Raw genomic sequence first — 24,210 nt, 5'->3', positions numbered from 1 at the left:
GTCTTAAATATTAAATTCCAATTCTTGCCCCTTTTGGTACTTATCTTTAAATGATTATTAGGATATAGAATTTTTATGATACTTTCAGAGTATCACAAAAGGCCAAGCCTATAATTTGATAGAAGCATTTTCAGATCTGTTGATGAGTACAATATAATGTTCATAATGTACAGCAACCATTTAAACATATACTAATTTTTTTAAATTTGGAATACATCCTTTTTTTTCTGGTACTACACAGAATCTTAACCCATTAAATTAGGAAGAGTTTTACATTTTTATAAATTTGGCCCAAACCTATCACCAGGGCCTTCAAGGAAATGCAGCCTCAAGGGGAATGAAGGAAAAATCATCTGTGCAGCCACTTCCTTCCAATTTAGACACTCACGTAGGACAGTTCTGACTTTCTTGCTGAATGAAAGACCTAGAATTTGTCCCATGTAACTAGCTACACAGAACATCTTGCCCATCAAATGAGAGGACCAGCTAACCATTATCTTGACATTTTAAGATGGTACTTTACCTCTAAAACAGCACAATTTTGGGCTTCCCTGGTGGTGCAGTGGTTGAGAGTCTGCCGATGCAGGGGACATGGGTTCGTACCCCGGTCCGGGAAGATCCCACATGCCGCGGAGCGGCTGGGCCCGTGAGCCATGGCCGCTGAGCCTGCGCGTCCGGAGCCTGTGCTCCGCAACGGGAGAGGCCACAACAGTGAGAGGCCCGCGTACCGCAAAAAAAAAAAAAAAGCACAATTTTAATAAATTGTAGATTTATAATGGATTGCAAAATTTTTTATTTCAAGCATAACAAATTGATCTTTTAGAAGTTATGTAAGTTTTCCATCTCCCTGAAATCTCCTTTCTCCCCACCAGCTGCTCATCCATCAAGACCCAGCCTTCATTTTTGTTTTTGACTCTTTTCTACATAGTGTGAAGTCAGAACTTCCTTTCTAGGCAAAGAGGAATGCCAGAAATTTAGCAAACGGATCAGAAAAATGATATTCAACCATTAGAGTCGATTTTAATCATCAAATGGCAGCCTAGCACTTTACCTTTACAGGATGTTTCACCGTCCATCACTCCTCATAAGTCGTTCTGGGGAAGAGCACCAGCTCCCAGGCTGTCAGTGAGGAGGTGACATCCTCGAGACCAGCTGAGGTTGGTGGCAGATACCAGATTGGTGCCCAGAGTGTTGGTATTGGGATCTCCCTTCCATAGGCACTGCTCTCTCCTCCTGTTCTTAGGCCATGGCATATGGAGACCAGGCAGTAGGGCAGCATCAGGAATGAGGATAACTAATTTAAGAATATGGAATGTGAACATGATCCCATATTCTTCATCAGTCTTCTCTCGAGCATTCTGACTAAATAACCTAAAGATATGGATGAACACGTCCATTTTTGTAAAATATCATTGGGACTCACAATTTATTGAAATTTAGTGAAAGTCATTTCCAAAGAATGTGAGTCCTGGAGTGAGGCCATGAATTAAATTAACCAGCCCGTCTTAAAAGATGGATTATGGACTGAAGTACTTTGAACACAGCCTTTCAACACCAAAATGTTTGGTTTTTTTCCCACATCACACTTGTCCTGCTATCTTCCAGTCTTCAGTGAATCCTCTCTCATGTTTCTAATTAAAGCGATATTTACCATCCTAAACTACATTCACCTCAGCTCCTTTTGCTTTGTAACCACCACAGTTTCATTTTTAATGTGCCCCTTAACCTGATGCCAGTAAAAGCAGCAAGCAGTGGTATTTAATATACAAGCACTTCAACTTCCACCTGAAATGTTTAACCACACAATTTTTAAAAACACAGGTGTCAGGTTTCCCTAGTGGCGCAGTGGTTAAGAATCCACCTGCCAATACAGGGCACATGGGTTCGAGCCCTGGTCTGGGAAGATCCAACATGCCGCGGAGCAACTAAGCCCGTGGGCCACAACTACTGAGCCTGCGCTCTAGAGCCCACATTCCACAACTACTGAAGCCCACGCGCCTAGAGCCCGTGCTCCTCAACAAGAGAAGCCACCGCAATGAGACGCCCGCACACCGCAACAAAGAGTAGCTCCCACTCACCACAACTAGAGCAAGCCCGCATGCAGCAACGAAGACCTAACGCAGCCAAAATTAAATTAATTAAATAATTTTTTTAAAAACACACAGGTGTCCTTTACATCAGCTACCGTGGAAGTAGTAATACTCTTTTCCTTACCATCTTGTCATTGTTTAAGCATTTTTGGAATTTCTCCTTTGTAATCGCCTTAATATCCACTTGTAAGCCACACAAGAAATCAATCTTCTTGTTTTATAATCCTATCGAGGATGACATACAAAAATAGCATTGCCCCACTGGATCTCTTACTTTGTAAACCAGATTTGGCTCTACTGACTTTAGACTCTTTTTAAAAATTACTTTGTTTCTCACTCACTAGTGCAGCTGTCACTGTTGGGTGAGAATATGAGAGGGGAGGGGCACAGAGCCAGGACAGCTTTGTCAGAATGTCTAATCCCTCAAGGTGACCCACCTGATGGAGACAATACTAACTTGGATTTCCTAATAAATACATGTTTTTAAATAGCCCTCAGAGTAGTTCTCCTTCCCTAATACCCACATCTTCCAATTGAAGGGCAAATTATGAATTTTAATTTCTTGAGCTGCTTATTTTAATTTGACTTTTCAGAAATACGAGAGCATATGTAGTCCTCCTTTTTAAGCTATAAAATATTGGTACACATTTTACTGGACTACAGTGTGTAATGATAATTGATTCTTGTTATACTTTTTTTCCTATAGACTTTGCTCCTTTAAACTCACCAGTAACTGAACCTGTAATGAATACAAATCTGATAGAACCACATGTTTTGAACAGAAAAAGAGGAGACAGTAAACTGCAGCATGTGCTGGGGGCAGGGGCCAGGAGGGTGAGATGGAGACCACACCTGCATCTTTTGCATCAGCAGCCCTTCAGGAATAATCAGGGAACTGTGAACATGGGAGCTTATCTGATTGCTAAGGTACCTGTCCCAACCCTCACTCCCAAATATCTCATTTTAGAAAACCCTCTGACTTGGGTCCTTCTGCTGGCCTCCATGTGTTAGCTGTCTGCATCAGGGGTGGTAGGAGCTCCACCCCTCCAAAGAGTCCTAATCCACAATGAGCTGCAGGTGTTTTCCAAGGATAAACTTCAGTCCCGATCACATCCACATCAGAGGCTCCTGCCCACTCAGTTCACTCTCCTGGATCATGTTCATTCTTTAATGTAACAAGTGGTACAGTAACTTCTGGCATGGTTTTCTGATCCGTGTCCATTTTGAGCAACAGTGACTGACTTAGACAGACACAGGACAGGATATGATTCGATCTTCTAACATCACACTGATTATCAGGAATACAAAGTACAGGAGGAACATGGTAAAGCCCAGGATCTTGTTCATTCTCCATTTGCATAATGCAATTGAAGAGATCACAAACAGGAGCATGAGAAAAAGCAAAACAATGGCACAAAACAAGCCATTGCTACTGACAGGAACAGGCTGTAATCCATTGATAAAAGAGAAAAGCATCCAAGGAAGGGGCAGGCTGCAAGATGGAAGAAACAGTGTGAATATTCTTAATGTTTATAATCATGCCATATACTTAACAGTATTTTACAATTTACAAAGCACTCATTTTTACACAAACCTGTGAAACAGAGCAGAAAACATTCATTTCACAGGTGAGAAAACTAAGGTTCAGGGAATTATGTGCCCAAGTGCTCACAGCTGATAACTGGGAGAGGCTAAGATTAAAACAGGCTTTCTGGTTCTGAGTTTGTTTTCGTCATACTTCATGACTTCTGTATGACTAACCTAAATTGGTAGATGTGTGACTCTCTAAATCAGAATAAGGCCTAGCTCAGGATAACATTTCCTTACATTCGTTAGTGATCAGGGCTCTCCTATGCCTTCTTACCTGCCCCACCCTGCAAGCACACACATATACAAATTAAGGAAACCAAAGCCACCACCCACATCCAGAACATGATTGGGGAAATGAAAATAGCGCGGACACTCTGCTCTGACAAGGTTGGGAGGAGCGGGGTAAGCAAACCCATACAGGAGTAAGCAGCATTTGTTTGTTTATACAAAATGCTTTTAGAACCTCTGAGCCAGCAGGAGTCCAAATGCAAAGAAGCAAGAATGTCAGGAAGTAAGACTAAGTCACTGCTTCTTCCAACCCCACCTCCTCCACCTTGGGGGTCAGTGAGCAGAGCGTTTGTATTTGGTAATGGAATTTAATGGACTTCATTTTTCAATTCATCTATAAATTCTAGTCAGTTACATTTCAGGCAGCATTTTAGTTCTGTTATCCTATCTGGCTGTGATGAATGAAGGGAGGATACTTTGTTGCCTGGCAGAAGCTAATAACATAAATGCCCTTTTATTCCATGTATAATGAATGGAGCAAAAAACCAGCAGACAGAGCCAACACAGTGTTTGCCAGTCATACATATCATGCCCTAGAAAGCAACTTTGCCACTCACCCCACGGTGATATCAAATATGTTACTGCCCACAGAGCTTGACACGGCCATGTCTCCCAGGCCTTTCCGAGCGACAATCACACTGGTGATGAGGTCAGGAATTGATGTGCCTGCTGCTAGGATTGTCAAGCCCATAATCTCTTCAGAAATCCCTATTGTTTCACCAACCTGGTAAATAGTAACAGTAATGAGAAACCAAGTGAAAAATCTGAGGCTCTTCAAAGCACCAACCACATACTACTTTGTGCAAAACCAACACCTTCCACAGAGTTCATGTTCCCTTGGCCTGAGTGAGGTAGGGTCACAGCAGAACTAACAGCTGGGGAGATGGGCCATGGAGAGAAAGAACAGGACCCCTGCTCAAGGCTTCAGGGAATGATGCTGCTCTTTTCTAAACTGGAGTAAAAGTCCACCTATGATACCACTTACTGTCATTCCAACTACAACACCTCTACCTTCCCAAAAGAACTGCTCCTCCAAAGGCCTCTTGGTGTCAAGTTTCCATTTCCAGAACCACGGACACCTGCTATGTGCCAGGAACTTTTTAGAGGCTGGAGGTAGAAGTATGAGCAGTACAACACTGACCCTACTCTCAGCTTGAAAGAGAAAAGCATGTAAATAATAATACAGGGACTTCCCTGCTGGTCCAGTGGTTAAGGATCCGCCTTCCAATGCAGGGGATGTGGGTTCAATCCCTGTCGGGGACCTAAGATCCCACTTGCCACGGGGCAACTAAGCCCCTGCGCCACAACTAGAGAGCCTGCGTGCCTCAACGAAAGATCCCACGTGCTGCAACTAAGACCATGCAGCCAAATAAATAAATATTTAAAATAATAATAATAATAATACAGCTCTGTGCTTAAGTGCAATATTCTAGGTAGAACAGCAAAACCATTAAGCACTCAGAAGACTGATTAAACGCCAGAAAGGAGGCAACACTGAGCTTGCTCTCACGAGTGTGTACGATGTCACCAGGTGGAGAGAAGTGTGGGATACAGAACAGAGGAAGCAGGGGATAATGCTAAGAAGGAATGGTCAACTAGATCAGGTTGTGAAGGGCCTTCTGTCACACTACAAGACAGAAGAGCCACACCTGAAAAGCACTACATTCCCTGGAATATAAAGTCTACTTTTTAGCCTTTACAATGTATAAGCTACAAATTCACTTGGTCCTCGCTATTCCCTGGGTACCAGAAATTCACCCTGAAGGGAAAAAGTCCTTTTGACCTGCTAATGCAGGATATAGTTCCTGCCGCACACTCACCTGGTGAGCCCACCACACCATGAGGTATGAGAACATGGCTATCCACATGATGGATCCCAGGAAGGTGATAACAAAAAATTTCCTAGCCTCCTGTTTGAAAAGGAAGAGAAATAAGTTGCAGAGGCTAAAGGTCTCTGGCCCTTCTGAGGGAGCCCCAGTATCAGTGAAGAGATCTGCTGGAGGAGTCATGGAGAGGATGTGGAGAAGTTTGAGCTTCCATCTCTGTCTCCAGTGAGGACCTTGAGAAGGATGGGGCTGGTGGCCCATAGGGGAGTCCACACAGGAGGGGGTTCAGCAGTTGCCAAACTGAAGAGAGCTACCTGCTTGCCCTGGAACCAGACCAATCTAGGTACCTGGTTTGGCTTCAGCAACCTCTCCCCACCCCACCCCTCTCTGGACCCAGAGACAGAATATGGTTCCCCTTTGGGTGGAGTATGTTAGTCAGACCTTTCCTTATAAACAGGAATACTGGGTAGAAACAGCACTTATCACCCTGGGGTTTCACAATATCCCTGTGCAATGTGGAGGGTGTGCAGTGGCATCATTCCCATATTAAAATCAAGAAACTGAGAATTCGAGGAGGGGTTAGTTCACGTTGCTTATAGTGATGGAAACAAGCACATTCTGAGGCCTCCCAAGCCCATCAGTGTGTTCCCTTAGGTGCATGGTCCCCACTAGAGCTGCAGATTCCATCCCAGATCCTCTCTGTAGTTGAGCCCTGTCAAGCTGGTTTGTCCTGTCCCTTCCGTCCTCTTGAGGGGGAGTGCCGAGAGACCCCACAGCCTCCCTGGGGACAGATAGCTTGGGGACAGCTGGGCAAACTCACCAGCCTCCGGACGTCGGGCACCGTCAGCCACAGTGGGAACACAATGGGCAGAAGAAAGAGGTAAATGGCTTGCTTCTGCCTGGTCTCAGGCCATTCCAGGGACAAAGGCTCCTCCTCCTCCTCCTCCTGCTCCTCCTGCTCCTCCTCCTCCTCTCCCTCCTCCTCCTCCTCCTCTTCGTCTTCACTCTCACCTCCATCACCTTCCTCTTCACCATCTATACCTTTCTCATCTTCTTTGGCTTCATCTTGATTTTCAGCGTTCAATTCCTGCTCTCCAGTGTCACCTTCATCACCTTTCATTTCACCATCTTCTCCTGCTTGGATTTCACCTTCACCTTCATCATCTCCTTTCCTTTCTGCCTGGAGGTCACCTTCACTTTCATTCTCTCCTTTCCTTTCTGCCTGGATGTCACCTTCACTTTCATTCTCTCCTTTTTCTTCACCTTCACCTTCTGGTTGAGCTTCACCTCCACTTTGCTCTCCATTTTCACCTTCACCAGGAGTTTTAACCTCATTATCTGTCCTTTCACCTGTGCTCTCAGCTTCAGCCACATCTCCCTGCAATCCAAAGCCAACAGATTAATGGGAAATAACTGCCCTGCTTGTTTCTCCCCACAGTTTTTCCCCACATTTTTTGTTGTTCTCAGAATGTATCTAAAAGCTTGAGTATGAGGAAGAAACTAGTGCAATCATTCAGCGAAATTCCCTTCACAACACTCCTACCCAGTGGTGGTCTGGTCTTTATTTGATCATTTCTAGGGATGGAGAACTCACCACCTAAAGCAGCTTCTGTCATCTTGACAACTGTGATTGGTTTGAAGTCATATTTATACCAAGGTTCTACCTCCTGTGTATAGGTTTACTCTTGGGAGCCATACATAACACTCTTCCATGAGACAGCTCTCTTCCCTGGGTTAAAGATTCCCAGATCCTTCTATGGTTCCCCCATACTATGGCCTAAAGCCTCCTCTCCTTCTTGGTGAACTCATTCTAGTTAGCTTATATCCCATGAGGAGGCTTCTAAAACAACACAGAACACTTCACAGAGTCAAACAGGGTTATCACCCCCCTTATTTTAGATACTGTGCTTCCATTAATGTTGCCTAAAATGACATGGTATCTTTTGGTGGTTACATCACATTGCTGAGTCCATTAAAACTCCTCAACTGCTCTATTACCTTATACGTGTAAAATGATGATGACGAGGAGGATACCTATTTTCTGAGGGTATTTATGTGCCAGGCATCATGCTAAGTGGTATAATAATAATCATAACAACTAGCACTTAGTATGTTTCATGAATCAATTAATTTATGATATAGGCAGAACTAAATCCATCTGATAGGTGAAGAAACTAGGGTACAGAGTAGTTAAATAACTTGCTTATGGTCCACACAGTTTGTAAGTGATGAAGCTGGGACTGGAATATGGACAGTCCAACTCTTGGCCTCTTAACCACCAAGCTACCCTGCTCTGCAAATGCCAGGGCCGAATGAGATCTTTGGTTCCCAAACCTGGTAGCCTGAGAGCTTATTAGAAATACAGATTTCCTTGCCCCCCCGAACCAACTGAAATATAATCTCTAGGACTGGAAGCCAGGAATCTCTTTTAATATGCTCACAAGTGCTTCTAATAAATGCATCTATAGACTGGTGTGTGGGAACCATGGACTGACTCCACTCACTCTGAAAGCCATTGATTCTGAGGGTCCTCAGATTAGGCTCCTAAATGACCTATAACAATGTGCTGGTCCAATCCCTTGACCAAATGACCTGGGCTGTGTGCTCATAGAGTACGTCATCCATAACAAATTTCATGACACTGCCAACCCCCAACACTGCCCAATGATTCTCAACTCTGCTGCACATTAAAATCACCTAGAGGATTTTAAAACATTCATGCCCAAGGACCCAACCCAGATATCCTGACTTAATTGGTTGAAAGTGGGCCCTGGGCAGTTTTTAAAGCTTCCCCAAATTATTCTAATATGCAACCAGGGTTCAGAGCACCCAATGAAGAAGTCAAATATTAATATCCATGAGGCCTGTGCTTTCAGTTGGAAATGAAGAGTGAGAAGACTTGAGTCTGAAATAATTTCTGCCCTCCCTTCCCCACCCTCATCAGGAGAGAAGGCTTCTTGGAGGAAACGACAAGTCATTTAAATTGATAGGTACAGGAGTGTCTGCCCAGCCTGCACCCTCTTCTCTGAAAACTGTCACTGCTAATAGCCCCTGACGGGTAGCTCCCTTCTCCCACACTGGAGTCAAAGCACGCCACCTCTCCCTGCCACAGCTGATTGGACATAGGTTGGCAACACATTCTCATACATATTATCTTACTCATACTAAGGTATTAGTGAATTAACTGGCCCCATGAGGTATTTGATCTTCAAAGAAAGGGCAATGCTTACACCAGAGGAATGAACCTCAAATAGCATTTCCAATCTTCAGGAAGGACTGATTTTTGATTGGCAAATCCTTCCCTGGGCCTCTCAAATTCCACCACCTGGGAAGAGGCTTGTGCCTACCTGACTGCCAGGATCTTCCTCCTGATCTCCCTTGACGTCTGGAGCAGGGGCTGGTGTGACCGTGACCTCAGGGAGCTTGGCTGGCTCCTCCTCTTTAAAGGATAAACATGGGATAGGTCAGAAGAGTGTGCCAGGTTCTGAGGGCAGCTGGCAGAGACTGGTGTGAGTGGTTACAGGGCTACTGGACTTTTCCACTTCAGGGTCACAGAAGGTTTGGGGAATTTCTTGTTAACAGGAAAAGGAAAATGATGTGATGTGAATTGTTACTGTCCTGTCCACAGAGATGTCTGCAGATGACAGGAAAGCTCGGAAGTGGCTCTCCTTGCTCTCCCTGTATTCAGACATTTCCATCCTGGCAATGTAGCCAAGGATACTGTGAACAGCTTAAAAGAGAGGGCAAAGCCCCAGCTCTCAGCACCTGACCCTTCCCCCTACCAACTGCATGAGAGGAGCCTGATGATTTCAAAGGCAGCAGCTAGGGAGTCTTGGAATAGGACTGCAGGAGAGGGAGAACTGGAAAGTCTGGAGGTCTAGGTTTAGGTACAGGCTTTCTCACTTCTTGGCTATATATCTTTGGGCAAGTCACTTGACCTCTCTGAGCCTCAGTTTCCTTGTCTATAGAATGGGAACAATGACTGCTGCTCTACCTCCCTCCCTCCGAAGCTGCTGGGTGGATCAGGCAGGCCTGGTGTGCTGTGCAGAGCCCACTGGGCAGTAGCTGTCTCACTACCGTGTCCCAGCTGCCACACGGATGCTGGATGTTTTCATCACCAGACCCCCGATGGCCCTCCCTCACTGGGGTTACTGGTCTCAGACCAATTCCCTAGCAGCACTGTGTAGAAGTGACAGGAAGAAGAAATAGAGTCCAATAGAATCTCATTTGGGACAAAATTTAGCAAAAAAGAAATAGAAGTTCAATAACCCCTGCCAGGCCTTGCCTACCCCATGTGAGGAGAGTGTGGAGGGAGCTGTACAGGGCCACCCCCGGGCCTGCAGCCACGCCAGAAGGGGAGCACCCTGGAAGGAGGAGGCCGGAGTGCAGCAGGGAGGAGGGGAGCACCAGCTCATCACTCCAGCTGACTGGCTCAGAGAGACCAGGAGGCCGCCCAGTCCCTGGCTGACAGGAGGGAGGAAGGTGGCAGGAGAAAACCCACTGGTCTCACCATCCTCTCACCTTCTGGTTTGCTCTCTGCTTTGGCCTGAGGCTTGGCTTTGGCCTCCTGATTCAAGCTCTCCTCCTCCTTGTCCTTGGAGGGCCGGGCTGTGAATGAGAAAGGAAACACATCTTATCCAAGACCACAGTATCCCTGCTACACCATTCAGTTAGGTTGGTCAGCTGACAGAGCAGCTGAAGTAGGTGGAAAGAGGCTGGCCTGGAAGTTGCAACATCTGGACTCTGGTCCTCCTAGGCTTGTTCATGGTGCCCAATTCCCAAACTTCTGCCTTAAATTCCCTACATTGTCACTAACTGGCTATGACCTTAGGTTGGCCACTTAGGCTAGTCACTTCCCCTCTCTAGGCCTACTTCCGATAAAATGACATGGTTTACTTTATTTGGGGGCAACAAATAGGATTTATTTCCTTTATGAACTCAAGTGACGGCTGCTTGAGTGCTGAATTGAGAATTCTGGTCCAAGCTTGGTAGGAGAGTACCATGATTCATTGGTGATATCTGCAATGGGCAGGGAATGAAGAAATAATGGCAGGGAGATATTTTTGCCATCTTTGGACTAGGTTGTCTGTAAGGTCCTTTGCAGCTTAATTTCTATGAATTTACTAGAAGCTTTGCTATGGCTCCAGGGGAACTACTGGTGGCCATGTTCATGAGCCTCCCCTCTCCAGTGGGAAAGGGGAAATAGCTGCTCACCAAGTTCCCTGCCACTCTCCTTTGGACTCCAGACACCTGCAGCCCAAGCAGAGTCTCCTTCCAGATCCCTGTATACACTCTGTGCCTTGCTGGCAGTCCACAGAGCATCGTGCACAGAATAGTGCTGCCCTGATTTCCAGAAAAGAGAAATGGGGAAGTCAACTCTCTTTCAATATGACTATGTTCCAGGCAACAAGCAAAGTGCTGTACATGTGTAATTTCAAGCTGAGAGGCACAGAGATTGAAGTGCAGGAGCTCACGAGCGTCCTCCTCACAGCTGTGCAGTCCGTAAGGGTAAGAGCAAAGTGGAGCCATGGGGTCTATTCTGGGTTCCAGGCTGGCTCTGCCCTGTGAGTGCTGGGTGACCTTGGGAAGCCTATGTACCCTCTCTACGCCTCAGTGTCCCCTCTCTAAAAAGGCAGTAATATGATAGAGCACTGATGTGGGAGTCCATGAGACAAAATAAATAAATACTTTAACTGCTGCAATTAAATATTGCTAAGTTAGCATGGATTCTGGAGCTAGATGCCTCGGTTTGAATCCTAGTTCTGCCACTTGCTAGCTTTGGATCCAGCTGGGTGACCCTCTGTACCTCAGATTCTTCACCTACAAAATCTTACGGAGTGACTTCCCTGGTGGCACAGTGGTTAAGAATCTGCCTGCCAATGCAGGGGACACGGGTTCGAGCCCTGGTCCGGGAAGATCCCACATGCCGCGGAGCAACTAAGCCCATGTGCCACAACTACTGAGGCTGCGCTCTAGAACCCGTGAGCCACAACTACCGAGCCCGTGTGCTGCAACTACTGAAGCCCACATGCCTAGAGCCCGTGCTCCGCAACAAGAGAAGCCACCGCAATGAGAAGCCCGCGCACCACAATGAAGAGTAGCCCCCGCTCACCGCAACTAGAGAAAGCCCACGCGTAGCAAGGAAGACCCAATGCAGCCCCCCCCAAAAAAAAAAAATCTTACAGAGTTGTTGAAGGAATAAATGAATTTATATATGAATGTGCTTAAGCCAGTGCCTGGCACCTAGAAAATACTACATAAGTTTTAGCTATGACGACAATGATGAGTTGACGATAGTAGTTGAGAGCAGCTGTTCTACCCAGGAAGCAACTCTGCACTGCTGAGGCCCAGCATTCCAGAGGGTTTGAGTTAGAAGGGACCCTGAAGATCCCCTAGTCCATAATACAGACAAACTGTGAAGGTTTGGGAATCAAACTCTGCCTGGGTCCAGGATGGGCAGGACACAAAAGCAGGTCTGGAGTTTCCTTCTCTCAACCTGTCTCCTAAACAATCAGGCTGGTTGAGCTGCAGCTGCCTCTGGCAACAGGCTCCATCCTGCAGAGCCATCACTCTGGCAAGTGTGGTCCCTCGAAGTGTCCTGGTGGGCCTGCTCAGCGGGTCCCATCAGAACTGAGATGTCAGGTGGTGGGCACTCCACTGCCTACCTCATGCAGACTGCTCCAGTGCCCCCTTGGCACTGATCAAGCACTGTAGTCTTCTATTGAACAACGCATAGCTTTTTGAAGGGCTCCCCTGGTTCCGGTCCTGGTGCTGAGAATACCTGCTGACTGTTGGCTGGAGGAGCTGGCAAGAAAACCAAGTTCCCCTCTTTCCTTCTCCTTCCTCATCACACGCCCTAACCTCTCATTTCCCATGCCACCGAGGAAAGCAGGTCCGCTGAAGGGCCTCTCTCTGTTTGTTTCTATCTCTGTCTCTTTCTTTGTCTCTCTCATATACACACGCACATGTGTGAGTGAAATCACCAGAAGAAGCATGGGATTCTGGAGAGGTAAAGCCCCTACCCAGGGTAAGAGTTCAGACCATGGATCAGCTCTGTGGAGAGAGTTCATTGCTTGGAAAGGGTGGAAACATCTGGATAGCCATCTGGAAAGAGCATACGGAAACACAAACATGTATCTGCAAAGTGTTGGGAACAAAGGCCTTCATCCCAGCCCTGCCTGATCCCAGCCCTTCCTGGATGGAATCTCAGGGTGCAGGATCAGGGCCAGCTTCTCTGAGCGGGACTGCATCCCAGGCACATAAGCAATCATTCCCTGGGAGAGCCATTCCATACCCATCGCACACCCACACAGGGTACCAAGCGTGCATGTCTTCCTGGGGATAATTGCCACTGGCTCCCCCAGTGCTTGTTTCCTCACATGGCCTCTCAACTCTCAGCGCGGCCAGATCATCTCCTTAGTATCAATCTCCTCTGACCTCAGCCTGGCCTGGACATGGCCTGGACATCACATAATCCTGTTAGGACAAGCCAGCAGATGGCTGCTGCTCATGAAAGTGGCCCAGGCAGGGGGCCCTGCAGTCCCATCCAGGAGAAGGTCTTTATCTTTAAGACTTTGCTGAGTCAGTGATTCCACGAGGAGGGCCAGGCCTAACCCAGGGATACAGCTTCCTTCACTGTGCCCAGGCCAGATACGCCCCCAGCACTGATCACCCACAGGCTGTCCAGTGCTGCAGACTCCACTCTTGAAACCCCAGGGGTACTGTTTTTCTGGAGCTGACAGGGGGGTGGCCTCTCCCAATGTCTGCGGAAGCTCCTCGTGAGGATTTTCTAGGGAAGGTTTGATCACCTCGTCTTTGACCATATGCTTGTTTTAAACAACCAACAACCCAGTATCATATGTGAAGAAGATGCTTCAGGGCCTGAGAAATTCTGAGGTCCCTAAAATTTGTCCCTGGGGCTCACGGATCAGTCTCTGGTGTCATATTCGGCTCAGTCCTCAGCCTCCTGCCCAGCTGCACTCCAACTCCCTGGCTTCCGCCCAAAGGCCAACCTTTCCTTGATGGGCCTCATGCTGGCGCTCCAGTTCTGCAGCAGTGTCCCAGAGACAGAGGTGCCCAAGGAGAAGAGAAGCATACCTGAGGATGCCCTTTAGGGGCCTGCGAAGCCTGTTGGAGGTAGCTCTCTGGGGAAGCGGGGCAGAAGGCAGGTCTCCGTAAAGTGGGTGGTGAGGATCTCAGCTGCCTCCATCATTTGTCAACTTGGGCATCAGCTCCCACTACACTTTGGACCCTCACCACTCCCAGAAGTGGTCCTCGTGGCCCCCAGGGTGTCCTTTGGGATACCTGGCTTGGGGAGGGGTCAGCAGGCTTCCTAGGACTCTGGAGCTGAATACAGAGCAAAGGGAGGCACCATCCAGAGCTTCCAGCTGTGGGGCCCCGCAGGTGATGCCCCCAGAAGCAGCCCTGGCCACACTATCTTGCTGGAGACTCTGTGGGACACTGGGGCTGACTCATGGGGGTGGGCTCTGCAGGAAAGTCATGGAGGGCAGCCCCAACATAGACCAGTGCACGGCACATGACACTCATGGCCTCACTCACGGCAGATGAACCCTTTCATTTTACAGGAGGGACACGGAGACAGGGAGGTAGTGGGATGTGGATACCTAAGGACCTTAGCTCCTCCGGGCCCTCTCCTGGTGGGTCTTCCCAGACTGCCTGCCTCTACCACCTTCTCTCTTCTGCTAACTCTCTTCCCACTCCCACCCTCACTCCACCTGCTGCCTCTCAGTTTTGCAAGTCCCAGTTCCTGTTCAGCTGCAGGAGGGAAGGAGTGGACAGGGAGACCACGCAGGTCTGGGCAGACCTTGCTTACCTTCCCCCAGAGTGTCCAGGCTGCGGAAAATGAGCTGGTAGATGGTGCTGCGGATGGTGCTGTTGTGCAGAGAGGCCAAGCTGCTCCCTTGGGTCAGCATGGACGCGAGCTAAGCAGGAGAGAGCGGCACAGGCCTCAGTGGGCCTCTGCCCGAGCCGGGGGAGGAGCCACATGGGGGCCTCACTAACCCTCCTCCCTCCTATAAAGATCAGGCCAGAAGCACAGGAGCCTTATCCTGGCACCCCGTCTTCCTTCACCTCAACAGGACAGTTACAGTGCTTTCTTTCTCAGCCTCCCCTCAACTCTTCCATGACTGGCTAATTCTACATACCAAGTCATTCCCCAAGCTCTTTGACAGGGAGCAGACAACGTGTATTAAAGACACCACATTACCGAGGGTTTGTCCATCCCTGCAAGTACATCCTCAAAGAAACACTCTCACCCATACACCTCACAGACAGCCCCACGGTGCATGGGCACAGCCCCTTACAGTCCACAAAGAGCATCATGGTGCTTTATCTCTGCCCCACCCCCAGACATAAGCAAGGCTTTGATCCCCACCTACAGAAAAAGAAATGAAAACTCAACAAGGCTGGGTGGCTTATCCAAGGTCATAAATGAAGGAGTCAAGACTAGCACCCAGGTCTTCTGATTCCAGCCCTTTCTTTTCTACCCACATGCTCAAGAGACCTTCACGGGCACACACATACACACATCTGTATGTGCAGACACACGGATGTGACACACATTCATTCACAGTGCTAAAAAAGAGACAACAGGTCCAAAATGGAGTCACTTGTACTCTGCCCACATCACCAAACCGAAACATAAAATACCTAACTGCAGTTTCAGCCCCTCCCGGGAACAGACTCTTAACCAGTCAGTTTGGAATTAACTGGTTAGCACACTAGTGAGGTAATCTACCCGACAGACCCCTGCTGTCCCCCAAAGGAAGGTGACCTTGCCTGAAACAACCTGGAACTCCTTTCTATTTGCTGATGGGATGCTGGCCAATTCATGAATTGTTGAATAAAGCTGATTTGATTTTTAAACTTAGCTGAATTTTTTTTTTTTTTAATTACGATAGCGACACACATAGAAACATCATCTGACTTAACAAGGGAACATCCAAAGTCAGACAAACTGCTTGCTTGGTCCCTCCCTCCCTACCAACCAACCCTCTGGATCTGAACTCTTCTGCCATCTAGTGGCTATGGTAACACAATACTTCACAACAGGGCTACAGATTTTCATAGGATGGGGGAGGTTTCATGCAGACCCTGGCCTCTTCTCTCTAAGGTCCCCACTTCTTCCCAAATGCCCACAGGGCAAAGACAGCTAAGACACAGTTTTTCAGAAATCTCAGATCCCCCCGCCCCACCCCTCGTATGTTTCTCTTAGTTCTGGGGCATTCCAAAGCCGCAGGTAATTAGGCTTTTAGATCAATCATAGAGTGTTGGGTCTACAAAATGGGACTTGAGTTCATCTAGCCCAGTCATTCTACTGATGCAGAATCTGAGGACCAAGCTCACACAGGCAGTGAGCAGTGACATTCTGGACTTAGCTCCCAAGCTAGCACCTCCTCCAAGGCCACCTGGAGGTGACAGTCCCTCTGGCTCCTTCCCTGGCTCACCCTGGCAGCGTTCCCAGGAGCTTCCCAGGTCTGAGCCCAGCCCAGTATCCCCAGAATCAGGGCCACAGCGCCCTGGGTCTGTGGTTGTCCTCTGAAACCCTGCAGTATCCCCACTGGGCAGACTCCACACAGCACCCACCTTCAGCTTCTTGTTATCCTACTGCTCATCCACCACAACTGTCCCACCGCCCAGCTGCAAATAGGGACAGGAATCACAAGATGTTCAGAGAGACCCTCACCCTTCCTCCCTACTTCCCTCTCTATCCAGGCAGCCCTCATGTGGGAACACAGAAACACACCCAGAGATAATCTGGCCTCAGAAAATGTTTTAACATGTCCACCACCCCCAGCCTGGCCTTCCACAGTCTGGCTTCAGCCTGCATACAGTATTCCCAGTCAAATGTGTCCACTCACTGAGGTCCAGTAACACCAGCTACAGCTGTCTTTCAGTCTCTCAAATGCACCATCCTCTTTACCCACCTCGAAACCCTCAGCACACGATCCCTCCTCCTCTGTTTGGAACCCTCTTTCCTCCACTCCCCACGTTTCAGGTCTCCACTTACATGTCACCTTCCTCTGGGAAGCTAAGGTGCCCAGCTAATTCTCTCTTATTGACTCCTTTTCCTTCATAGCACTTTCCCCAATCTATTTGTATGTTATTTGTATGTTGGCAAACCCAAGTAAATTGACTGTCCCACTAGCATCTTGAAGGCAGACTATTTCATCCATGACACATGCTTGTATGTAAAGCATGAGAACACTGCCTGGCACTTAGCAAGGGTTCAGAAAACATTGGTTGAATGAATGAATGAATGAACAGTCTCTTGCATATACCTAACCAATTCCAATTCCTAGTCCCTTGTTCATGCCTTTGCCCTCTGCCTAAAATGCCTTCTCCATTCCTCTATGCCTAACAATTTTTCAGAAAAATCAGAGTGAATTCTTACATAAAGCTTTCCCAAATGGCCCCTTTCACCCCCACCCCAGCCCTCACTCCAGCTCTCGACAATACCTCTCTCCTCAAAAGCTGTATAACAACAGTGGACACATTTTGTGATACCAAAAATCTGGCTCTATAATCGAATAAGTGCTTGCTAGTGTCCTGGGGAAGCTGTAGGGCAGCCAGCTGGTGAAGGGGACAGACCTAGAAGACCCGAGATGAAGAATCATTACGCCCACAGTATTTACTCTCTGAACCACTAGCTTGCCACTTTGCATTTACTATCTCGTAACACCATCCGAACTTCTAAAGAAATCATCGTTGTTCACACATATTAGTTGTCTACCCAGCTAGACTTCATGTCTTTTTGAACTACGATATAGTTATCTCTGTTCCCCTAACCTGTGGCATAGTGTCTTGTACACAGCAGATGCTCGGTTAAGGAGAGCTCAACGAGTAGATACGCCAAGTGACCTCTAGCGCCATCTTCAGGCAGCAGAGTCACCAATGGCTGCCCCCAGTAATTGTCTTCACCTTCCACTGCCTCGCCCACCTCACCAACCTCCACGGCCAGAAGTAGAACTGGACTTGCTACACTCCCATCTCTGCCTGATCAGAAAATACAGAGAATACTGCCTGATTCAGGGCCACCCACCCATCCATCCGCCCAATTTGTTCACTCATTCAGTTCTTAATTTCTGAGTACCTGCTGTTTACCGGGCACTGTGCTAGTGCTGTAGGGATACAAAGATGTTTAGGGCATGGATTCTACTTACAGAAAGGAATTGAGACCAATGATAACATGAACACATGACAAAGCAGAATGTGCCTGAAGAAATGAGAGGCACAGATTAAGGTGCTGTGCTGGGATGGACACGGAAGCCTTCTGAAAGTAGGTGAAGTTTGGATAATCTTTGAAGGATGGGAGAGGTTTGAATGCTTGGATACACATTGTTGAATGAATGAACAAATGGACGAACATACAAATGAATGAACCAAAGCAGAAATAACCAATCTGAATATGAAGGGGGCACTGTGGATTTTCTGAACAAATCCCCTCTTTCACAATTCTGGGATATTGGAGGCTACAGCACCAAACCCCACTGGCCCAGCCACCTCACTATTTATCACATCCAACTCTTACCCAATGAGTTCTTAGAAATACGAAAGGCCAGGCTACCCTTTGGGATGGCTGGTTCTGTCCACAAAAGGGCAGGAGAGACTGACTTTTGCCCCACGAAGCACATGCCTAATGATTTCTCTTCCATTCAGATTTATTTAAGTCAAAGTACTTCTCTACGGGTTCACTGTTCATTGCACATATCAACATCTTCTACCCTCAGTATGCGCTTCTAACTTTCTGAAGCCCTTCACATGCATTTTCTCATTCCATATTATTAATTCTATGAAACAGACAAGGCTAGTATTATTATTGCTATTTTGGCAGATGACAAAACTGAGATGCAGAAAAGATTCTGTGACTTGCCCACACTCACAACAATAGTGAAAGAACCCCCGACCTCCTAATATCTATTCAGAGGATTGTTTTTGTTGTTTTTACTAAATCACATTTTTTTCCCAAGCATAAATAAGGAAATGAAGTCAAATTTATATTTCCTAGTGGCTCTGTTTCATATTATTGACATTTCAGGTAAATGGATACAAATGTTTGTCTCCATTTGAGTGTGACTGATGGGTCCATATATGGGTAGCGGTACCAGCAAGTAGGTGCTTTCAGAGTATGCCCTTATTACAAACACATTCCCACATCCACCTCTCACACTACACCAATCATCCTCCTTTTTCTTCAGCCCCATCATCCCCACCTTCTCCCTCTCCTCATGAAAATTAACCAGAGGGCTGAGGAAACCAAAGAAGATGTCTTCATGCCAGCCAAACCCCCAACACCTGTGATGCATCTTGATGAGGATGAGCAACAGGATCCCTTGCAGCCAGCCGTTCACGGGAACCTGTGCTGGTGAACAAGGCGACCCTTCGGGGGCTTGTCCTCCTGACCTCCAATTCCTATCTCCCACTGATGTAGCAGCTAATCATTGACCTCTCCCTTTCTAGACCACCCATGACACAGTTCCTGAACTGCACATTCTGGTCTGTGTGTTTTTTGAAACATTCATTCAACAAATATTTACTGAATGCCTGGTTGAGTTCTACCTTCATTGAATACAGTCTAGCACCCTGATCCACTCACCTGTCTAGGCTGGAAACCCAAAAGTCTGCCCAAATTCCTCCTCGCTTCCTCACAGCTCATCTACAACCAACTGTCAGATCTAGTTCCTGAAAGTCCTCAAATTCGGCCTCATGTCTCTATTCTGCCTACAATGCTGCAACAGCCTCCTGACTCCTGGACTGCTCCTCTTCTGGTTCCTCATTCACTCTTTAGCCAGAGTGATTTTCTGAGCAAAGCACACCATGTCCCTCCCCTGTACCCTGGGGGCTCAGTGTCCTCAGGAGGGAGTCCACACTCCTTAGCTGAGCATATTCCACCCTCCTGCTTACCTCCAGTTCAGTGCTGTCCAATAGCAATAGAACGCAAGCCACACATGTAATTTTAATTTTTTTAGTAGCCACATTTTTAAACAGTAAAAGAAACAGGTGAAATTAATTTTAATAATGTACTTTATTTAACCCAATATATCAGAATTATAATTCAACATGTAATTAATATAAAAATATCAATGAGCTATTTTACCTTTTTTCTCATACTAATATACCCAATGTATATTTCATACTTACAGCACATCTCAATTCAGACTAGTCCCATTTCAAGATCTCAGTAGCTACATGTAGCTAGTGGCTCCCATACTGGACAGTGCAGCTATAGTCTCATCACCCTCTCTCATTCCCCTGGCCTTTATACATGCCTAGGAGACTCCTATCCCTTCTTCAGTCAGCCAACCCCTGCTTGTCCTTCAAGATTCAGCTAAGAATCACCTCCCTTAGGAAGCCTTCCCTGACTTTTGTTGAGATGTCCACTCTCGGCAGTGCTAAATCCCTCAGCACTTACCTACATCATTACACATGATATGGTAAATATTACTTTTATTTTTCTGTCTTCCCCACTAAGGGGGATTTACCACAGAGCTGATGAAGCTTAAACTTCAGGGCCCATCTCTCCCCTCACAAACACTTTCTGAGGCCTCATAATTAATTTTGTAGCAATAGTTTTATATTCCTTTTCTTAAAGAGTGTCAGACCCCACAAAACCTGGATCAACTCCTGCTCCTCTGCTAGGTTGAGCCCCTTGAGTGCTGCCTTATTTCTCACTGTATCCCCAGACCCTACACAGGTTTCATACAAAGAGATTCCACAAATGTTTGCCAAATGAATGAACATCAGAGTTCTTTGGGGCTTAATCCTAATCTCTCTCTCTCTTTCAAAGTAGCATCAGCTGGTCCTTGATTTTAATAACCATACATTTGTTGGCGATTCACAAATCTCTATTTCCAGCCCTGACCTTGTTCATAAGCTTTAAGCCCATTTGTGCAACTGTCTCATAGACATATCCACTTGGAGGTGACATAAACACTCAAACTCACCATTCCAGAGCGGGAACTTTTGAGTCTTCCTAAACCTGTTCTTCCTGTAGTCTTCCTTTTCTCACTAGGTGGCGCCACCATCCACCCTGCTGCTCAAGCGAAAAACCTTGACTTCCACTCACCCTCCACATCCACACCATCACCAAATCCAGACGATTCTGTCTTCAAAATATCTCTCAAAGATACAAACACACACACACACACACACACACACACACACGCTGGATGCCCACAACAGCCTCCTAACTGGACTCCCTACTTCCACCCTTGCACACCTACCATTCATTTTGTACATAGCAGTTAGGGAGTGACCTTTTAACTATGACTCCTCATTACATCATTTCCCATTGAACTTCAAATAAAATCCAAACTCCGTATCTAATCCACAAGGCCCTGATGAAGCAGCTCTCATCCCCGTCTCTAGTGTTATCCTGTACCACTCTCCCCTTACTCACTATACTGGCCTCCAGTTCTTTCTTCTAGTGCACCAAGGTCTTTCCCTGCTCTGAGCCTTTGCAAATGCTGTTTCCTCTTCTTCCCCTATGGAGCATGGGGAAGAATTCCAGAAGAATTCTCATGGAACTCTACTTGGACTGTCTACTTGAACTTCTCCTCCTCCAGGAGGACTTCCCTGCTCTTCCTCGCTAAAGGGGGCCCACTACCTACAGTCACTCTCCATCCCATACACTATTTCCTTCACAGCACTTTTCATACTCAGAAATATGTTATTTTACTTGTTTATCATCCATATGCCCACTCCCCCACACTAAAACATTTTCTGTTAGTTTTATATTTCCAATTTATTCAGGTAGCAGAGCATCTAGAAATCATGCTGTTATTTGCAGAACACCATGAATATCTAATTTCATATTTAATCTCATCACATACACTAGGAAAAAAGATTACTCTGTTGTATGAGTAACAGAATACGTAAAATCTCTTAGAAGCATACACACATCCATGGAAACAACACGCTATTCTGCCAGGCATGACCAGATGTTTGAGTTTTTCTGTTAATATTTGTTTGTTTCTTATGCATTCATTTTGTCATCTGCTAGCACCCACAAGCAGATGAATGCTGAAAGCTTAAGAAAATTTTATGAAGAAAAGAAGCCTTTACACTGAGAATTTGATTCTTACCATATTTTCCTGACAACTGGAGGGAAGCTGACTATTATTTAAGAAGTTAGGTAATTCCCTGGACTCCACACTCTCACTGCCAAGGACCCAGGTTGATCCCTGGTCAGGGAACTAAGATCCCACAAGCTGCGTGGTACGGCAAAAAAAAAAAAAAAATTAAAGGAGGGAACCCCTCAGCCTAGCTAGGATGAGTTCTTTGGGAGCAAAGTGGATTCCCTGCAGGCTAGTAAGGTCAGGCCCACAGAGGCAGGAAGGGCCCTGGTGGCTGCTTCCTGTCCAGCACCCCTGTCTCCACAGCAGACAGCTGGTTGTCTAGCAGTACAGGTCACTGGAGTAAATGTTAACCCTGACAGGAAAGGGATGACTGGTTCCTAAGGAGGCACCAGGTTTGTCTGCTTGGGGTTTCTGCTGGTTGGTTTAAGAAAAAACCCTGCCAAGAAGAAAATAGCCTGCAATGCACTTAAGAAAGAGTGGCAGACTTCCTCCTGGAGTTTCACATTCTGAAGTATTCCTGGGGGCTGAATGTGGATATGGGGTTTCCAAAGGAGCCCGGACCAGTCTCATTCCCCACCTTGCATCCCTTTTCACCACTGGTGCCCCACAGGGCTGTCTTGCCAATCAGCATCTCATGCAGATGGCCAGTTATTTCTAGCTAAGCTTGTAGCTCTCTCTATAAAGAAGGTCCCATCATCCTTCAAATACAAATAAGGCTTTTTGGCCAGGCTAGAGCCTCAACTTTGGCTTTCTGCAACTATGCATGGTCAAGGAAGGTCAAATATTTATCATTTGGGGCCAGAACAAATAACACCGAAAGCTTTAAAACCAGGTAAAAAAAGTTTCAGAGCAAGCTAAGTTAGACTGTGTCGATAGCTATGCAAACACTTACCATTTCTGGGCTTCCCTGGTGGCACAGTGGTTAAGAATCCACCTGCCAATGCAGGGGACATGGGTTCAAGCCCCAGTCTGGGAAGATCCCACATGCTGCAGAACAACTAAGCCCGTGCACCACAACTACTGAGCCTGCGCTCTAGAGCCCATGAGCCACAACTACTGAAGCCCACGTGCCTAGAGCCTGTGCCTAGAGAAGCCACCACAATGAGAAGCCCGTGCACGGCAACGAAGAGTAGCTCCCGCTAGCCACAACTAGAGAAAGCCTGCACGCAGCAACGAAGACCCAATGCAGCCAAAAATAAATAAATTAAATAAGTAAATTAAAAATAAATTAATTAATATATCTCAAAAAAAAATTTACCATTTCTTCATTGGGTTCATAAAAGGCATCCTCAAACCAATACATGTCAGTTTGACAATGTTGTCTGAAATATTTTTAGCTTTGAATTTTTTTTTTCCAGCCAGTGTGAAAAGAAAGACTCTAAAATAGTTACTATGTGTCTATGTTCAATGATACATTTATTTTTTCTGAAAATACTCTTAAGTAAATTCTGATTAGAATCATTCACAAAAAAAACTTTATCCTGGTTCTAGATTACCAGAGCAGAATAAAAAGTAAAGTGAAAGGTCCTCCAGCTGAGAAACTCCACAGATAATCAATTGGGTGAATATCTGATAAGAAAATGAATCGTTCTCTGCTGATCTTACATCTCCAAATTGTTCAGGTAGGAGAACACCTGCGATTATGTTGCTTAGTAAAACACCACAGGGGTATTCCTATTCGTTTACTTATTGTCTGTGGCTGCTGTCAAGCTAACAACAACAGAGTTGAGTAGTTGGATAGAGACTATATGGCCTACAGAGCCTAAAATATTTACTGTCTGGCCCTTTACAGTAAAAGTCTGCCAACCCCTACACTAGTCCATCCCATTCGCTTTACAGATGAGCAGCGTGAGACCTCGAAGAAAAGCAAAGTGACTTTGTAGCACTTTGCACAGTGTTCCTTTTATCAGTTACTTTTGTCTATGTCTGTCCCTTCTACTGCAAGGGACATGATCTTTTTACTTCCCACACTGCTTTTCATTTAAGTGCTTAATAATATAGGTTTGTGGAGTAGCACTGACTTGCCCAGGATAACAGGGATAGTTAGCCATGGATACTGGGTTAAGACCCAGATAAATGGATTCATAAACTGGTGATAAGGACCACCAACTAGCTGCGTAACTTTGGCAGAGTTAATTATCCTCTCCGAGCCTCAGAGTCTCCTCATCTGCAAAATGGCAATAACAATTTATTCTTGCAGGGTTGTTTTTTTTTTTTCTTTTTTGGCCACGCTGCAGGGTTTGGGGGATCTCAGTTCCTCGATGAGGGCTTGAACCTGGGCCACAGCAGTGAAAGTCCAGAATCCTAACCACTAGGCAA

The 24,210-nt window shown here is 46.4% G+C and overlaps 1 protein-coding gene across 3 annotated transcripts in view; it reads right to left on the bottom strand.

The window, feature by feature from the left end:
* Positions 1–783: 783 nt before the first annotated feature.
* SLC24A1 (solute carrier family 24 member 1) overlaps positions 784–24,210 on the bottom strand; it is a 36,858-nt gene continuing 13,431 nt past the window's right edge. For 2 of the 3 annotated variants that reach the window (XM_067751024.1, XM_067751014.1), the window contains 7 exons: positions 14,628–14,736; positions 10,316–10,402; positions 9,142–9,233; positions 6,615–7,172; positions 5,789–5,878; positions 4,526–4,692; positions 784–3,582 (listed from right to left, as the gene is read on the bottom strand). In XM_067751024.1, the coding sequence (XP_067607125.1) occupies positions 3,333–3,582; positions 4,526–4,692; positions 5,789–5,878; positions 6,615–7,172; positions 9,142–9,233; positions 10,316–10,402; positions 14,628–14,736 (1,353 nt within the window). In that variant the 3' untranslated portion in view covers positions 784–3,332. The remainder of the gene's footprint in view (positions 3,583–4,525; positions 4,693–5,788; positions 5,879–6,614; positions 7,173–9,141; positions 9,234–10,315; positions 10,403–14,627; positions 14,737–24,210) is intronic. The other variant, XM_067751032.1, reaches the window with a different exon arrangement.

This window comes from Pseudorca crassidens, chromosome 1 (genome assembly GCF_039906515.1).
Source record: "Pseudorca crassidens isolate mPseCra1 chromosome 1, mPseCra1.hap1, whole genome shotgun sequence".
Classification (NCBI taxonomy): Eukaryota; Metazoa; Chordata; class Mammalia; order Artiodactyla; family Delphinidae; genus Pseudorca; species Pseudorca crassidens.
The sequence above is the reverse complement of the archived record's forward strand: the minus strand, read 5'-3'. Positions and strand labels throughout refer to the sequence as shown.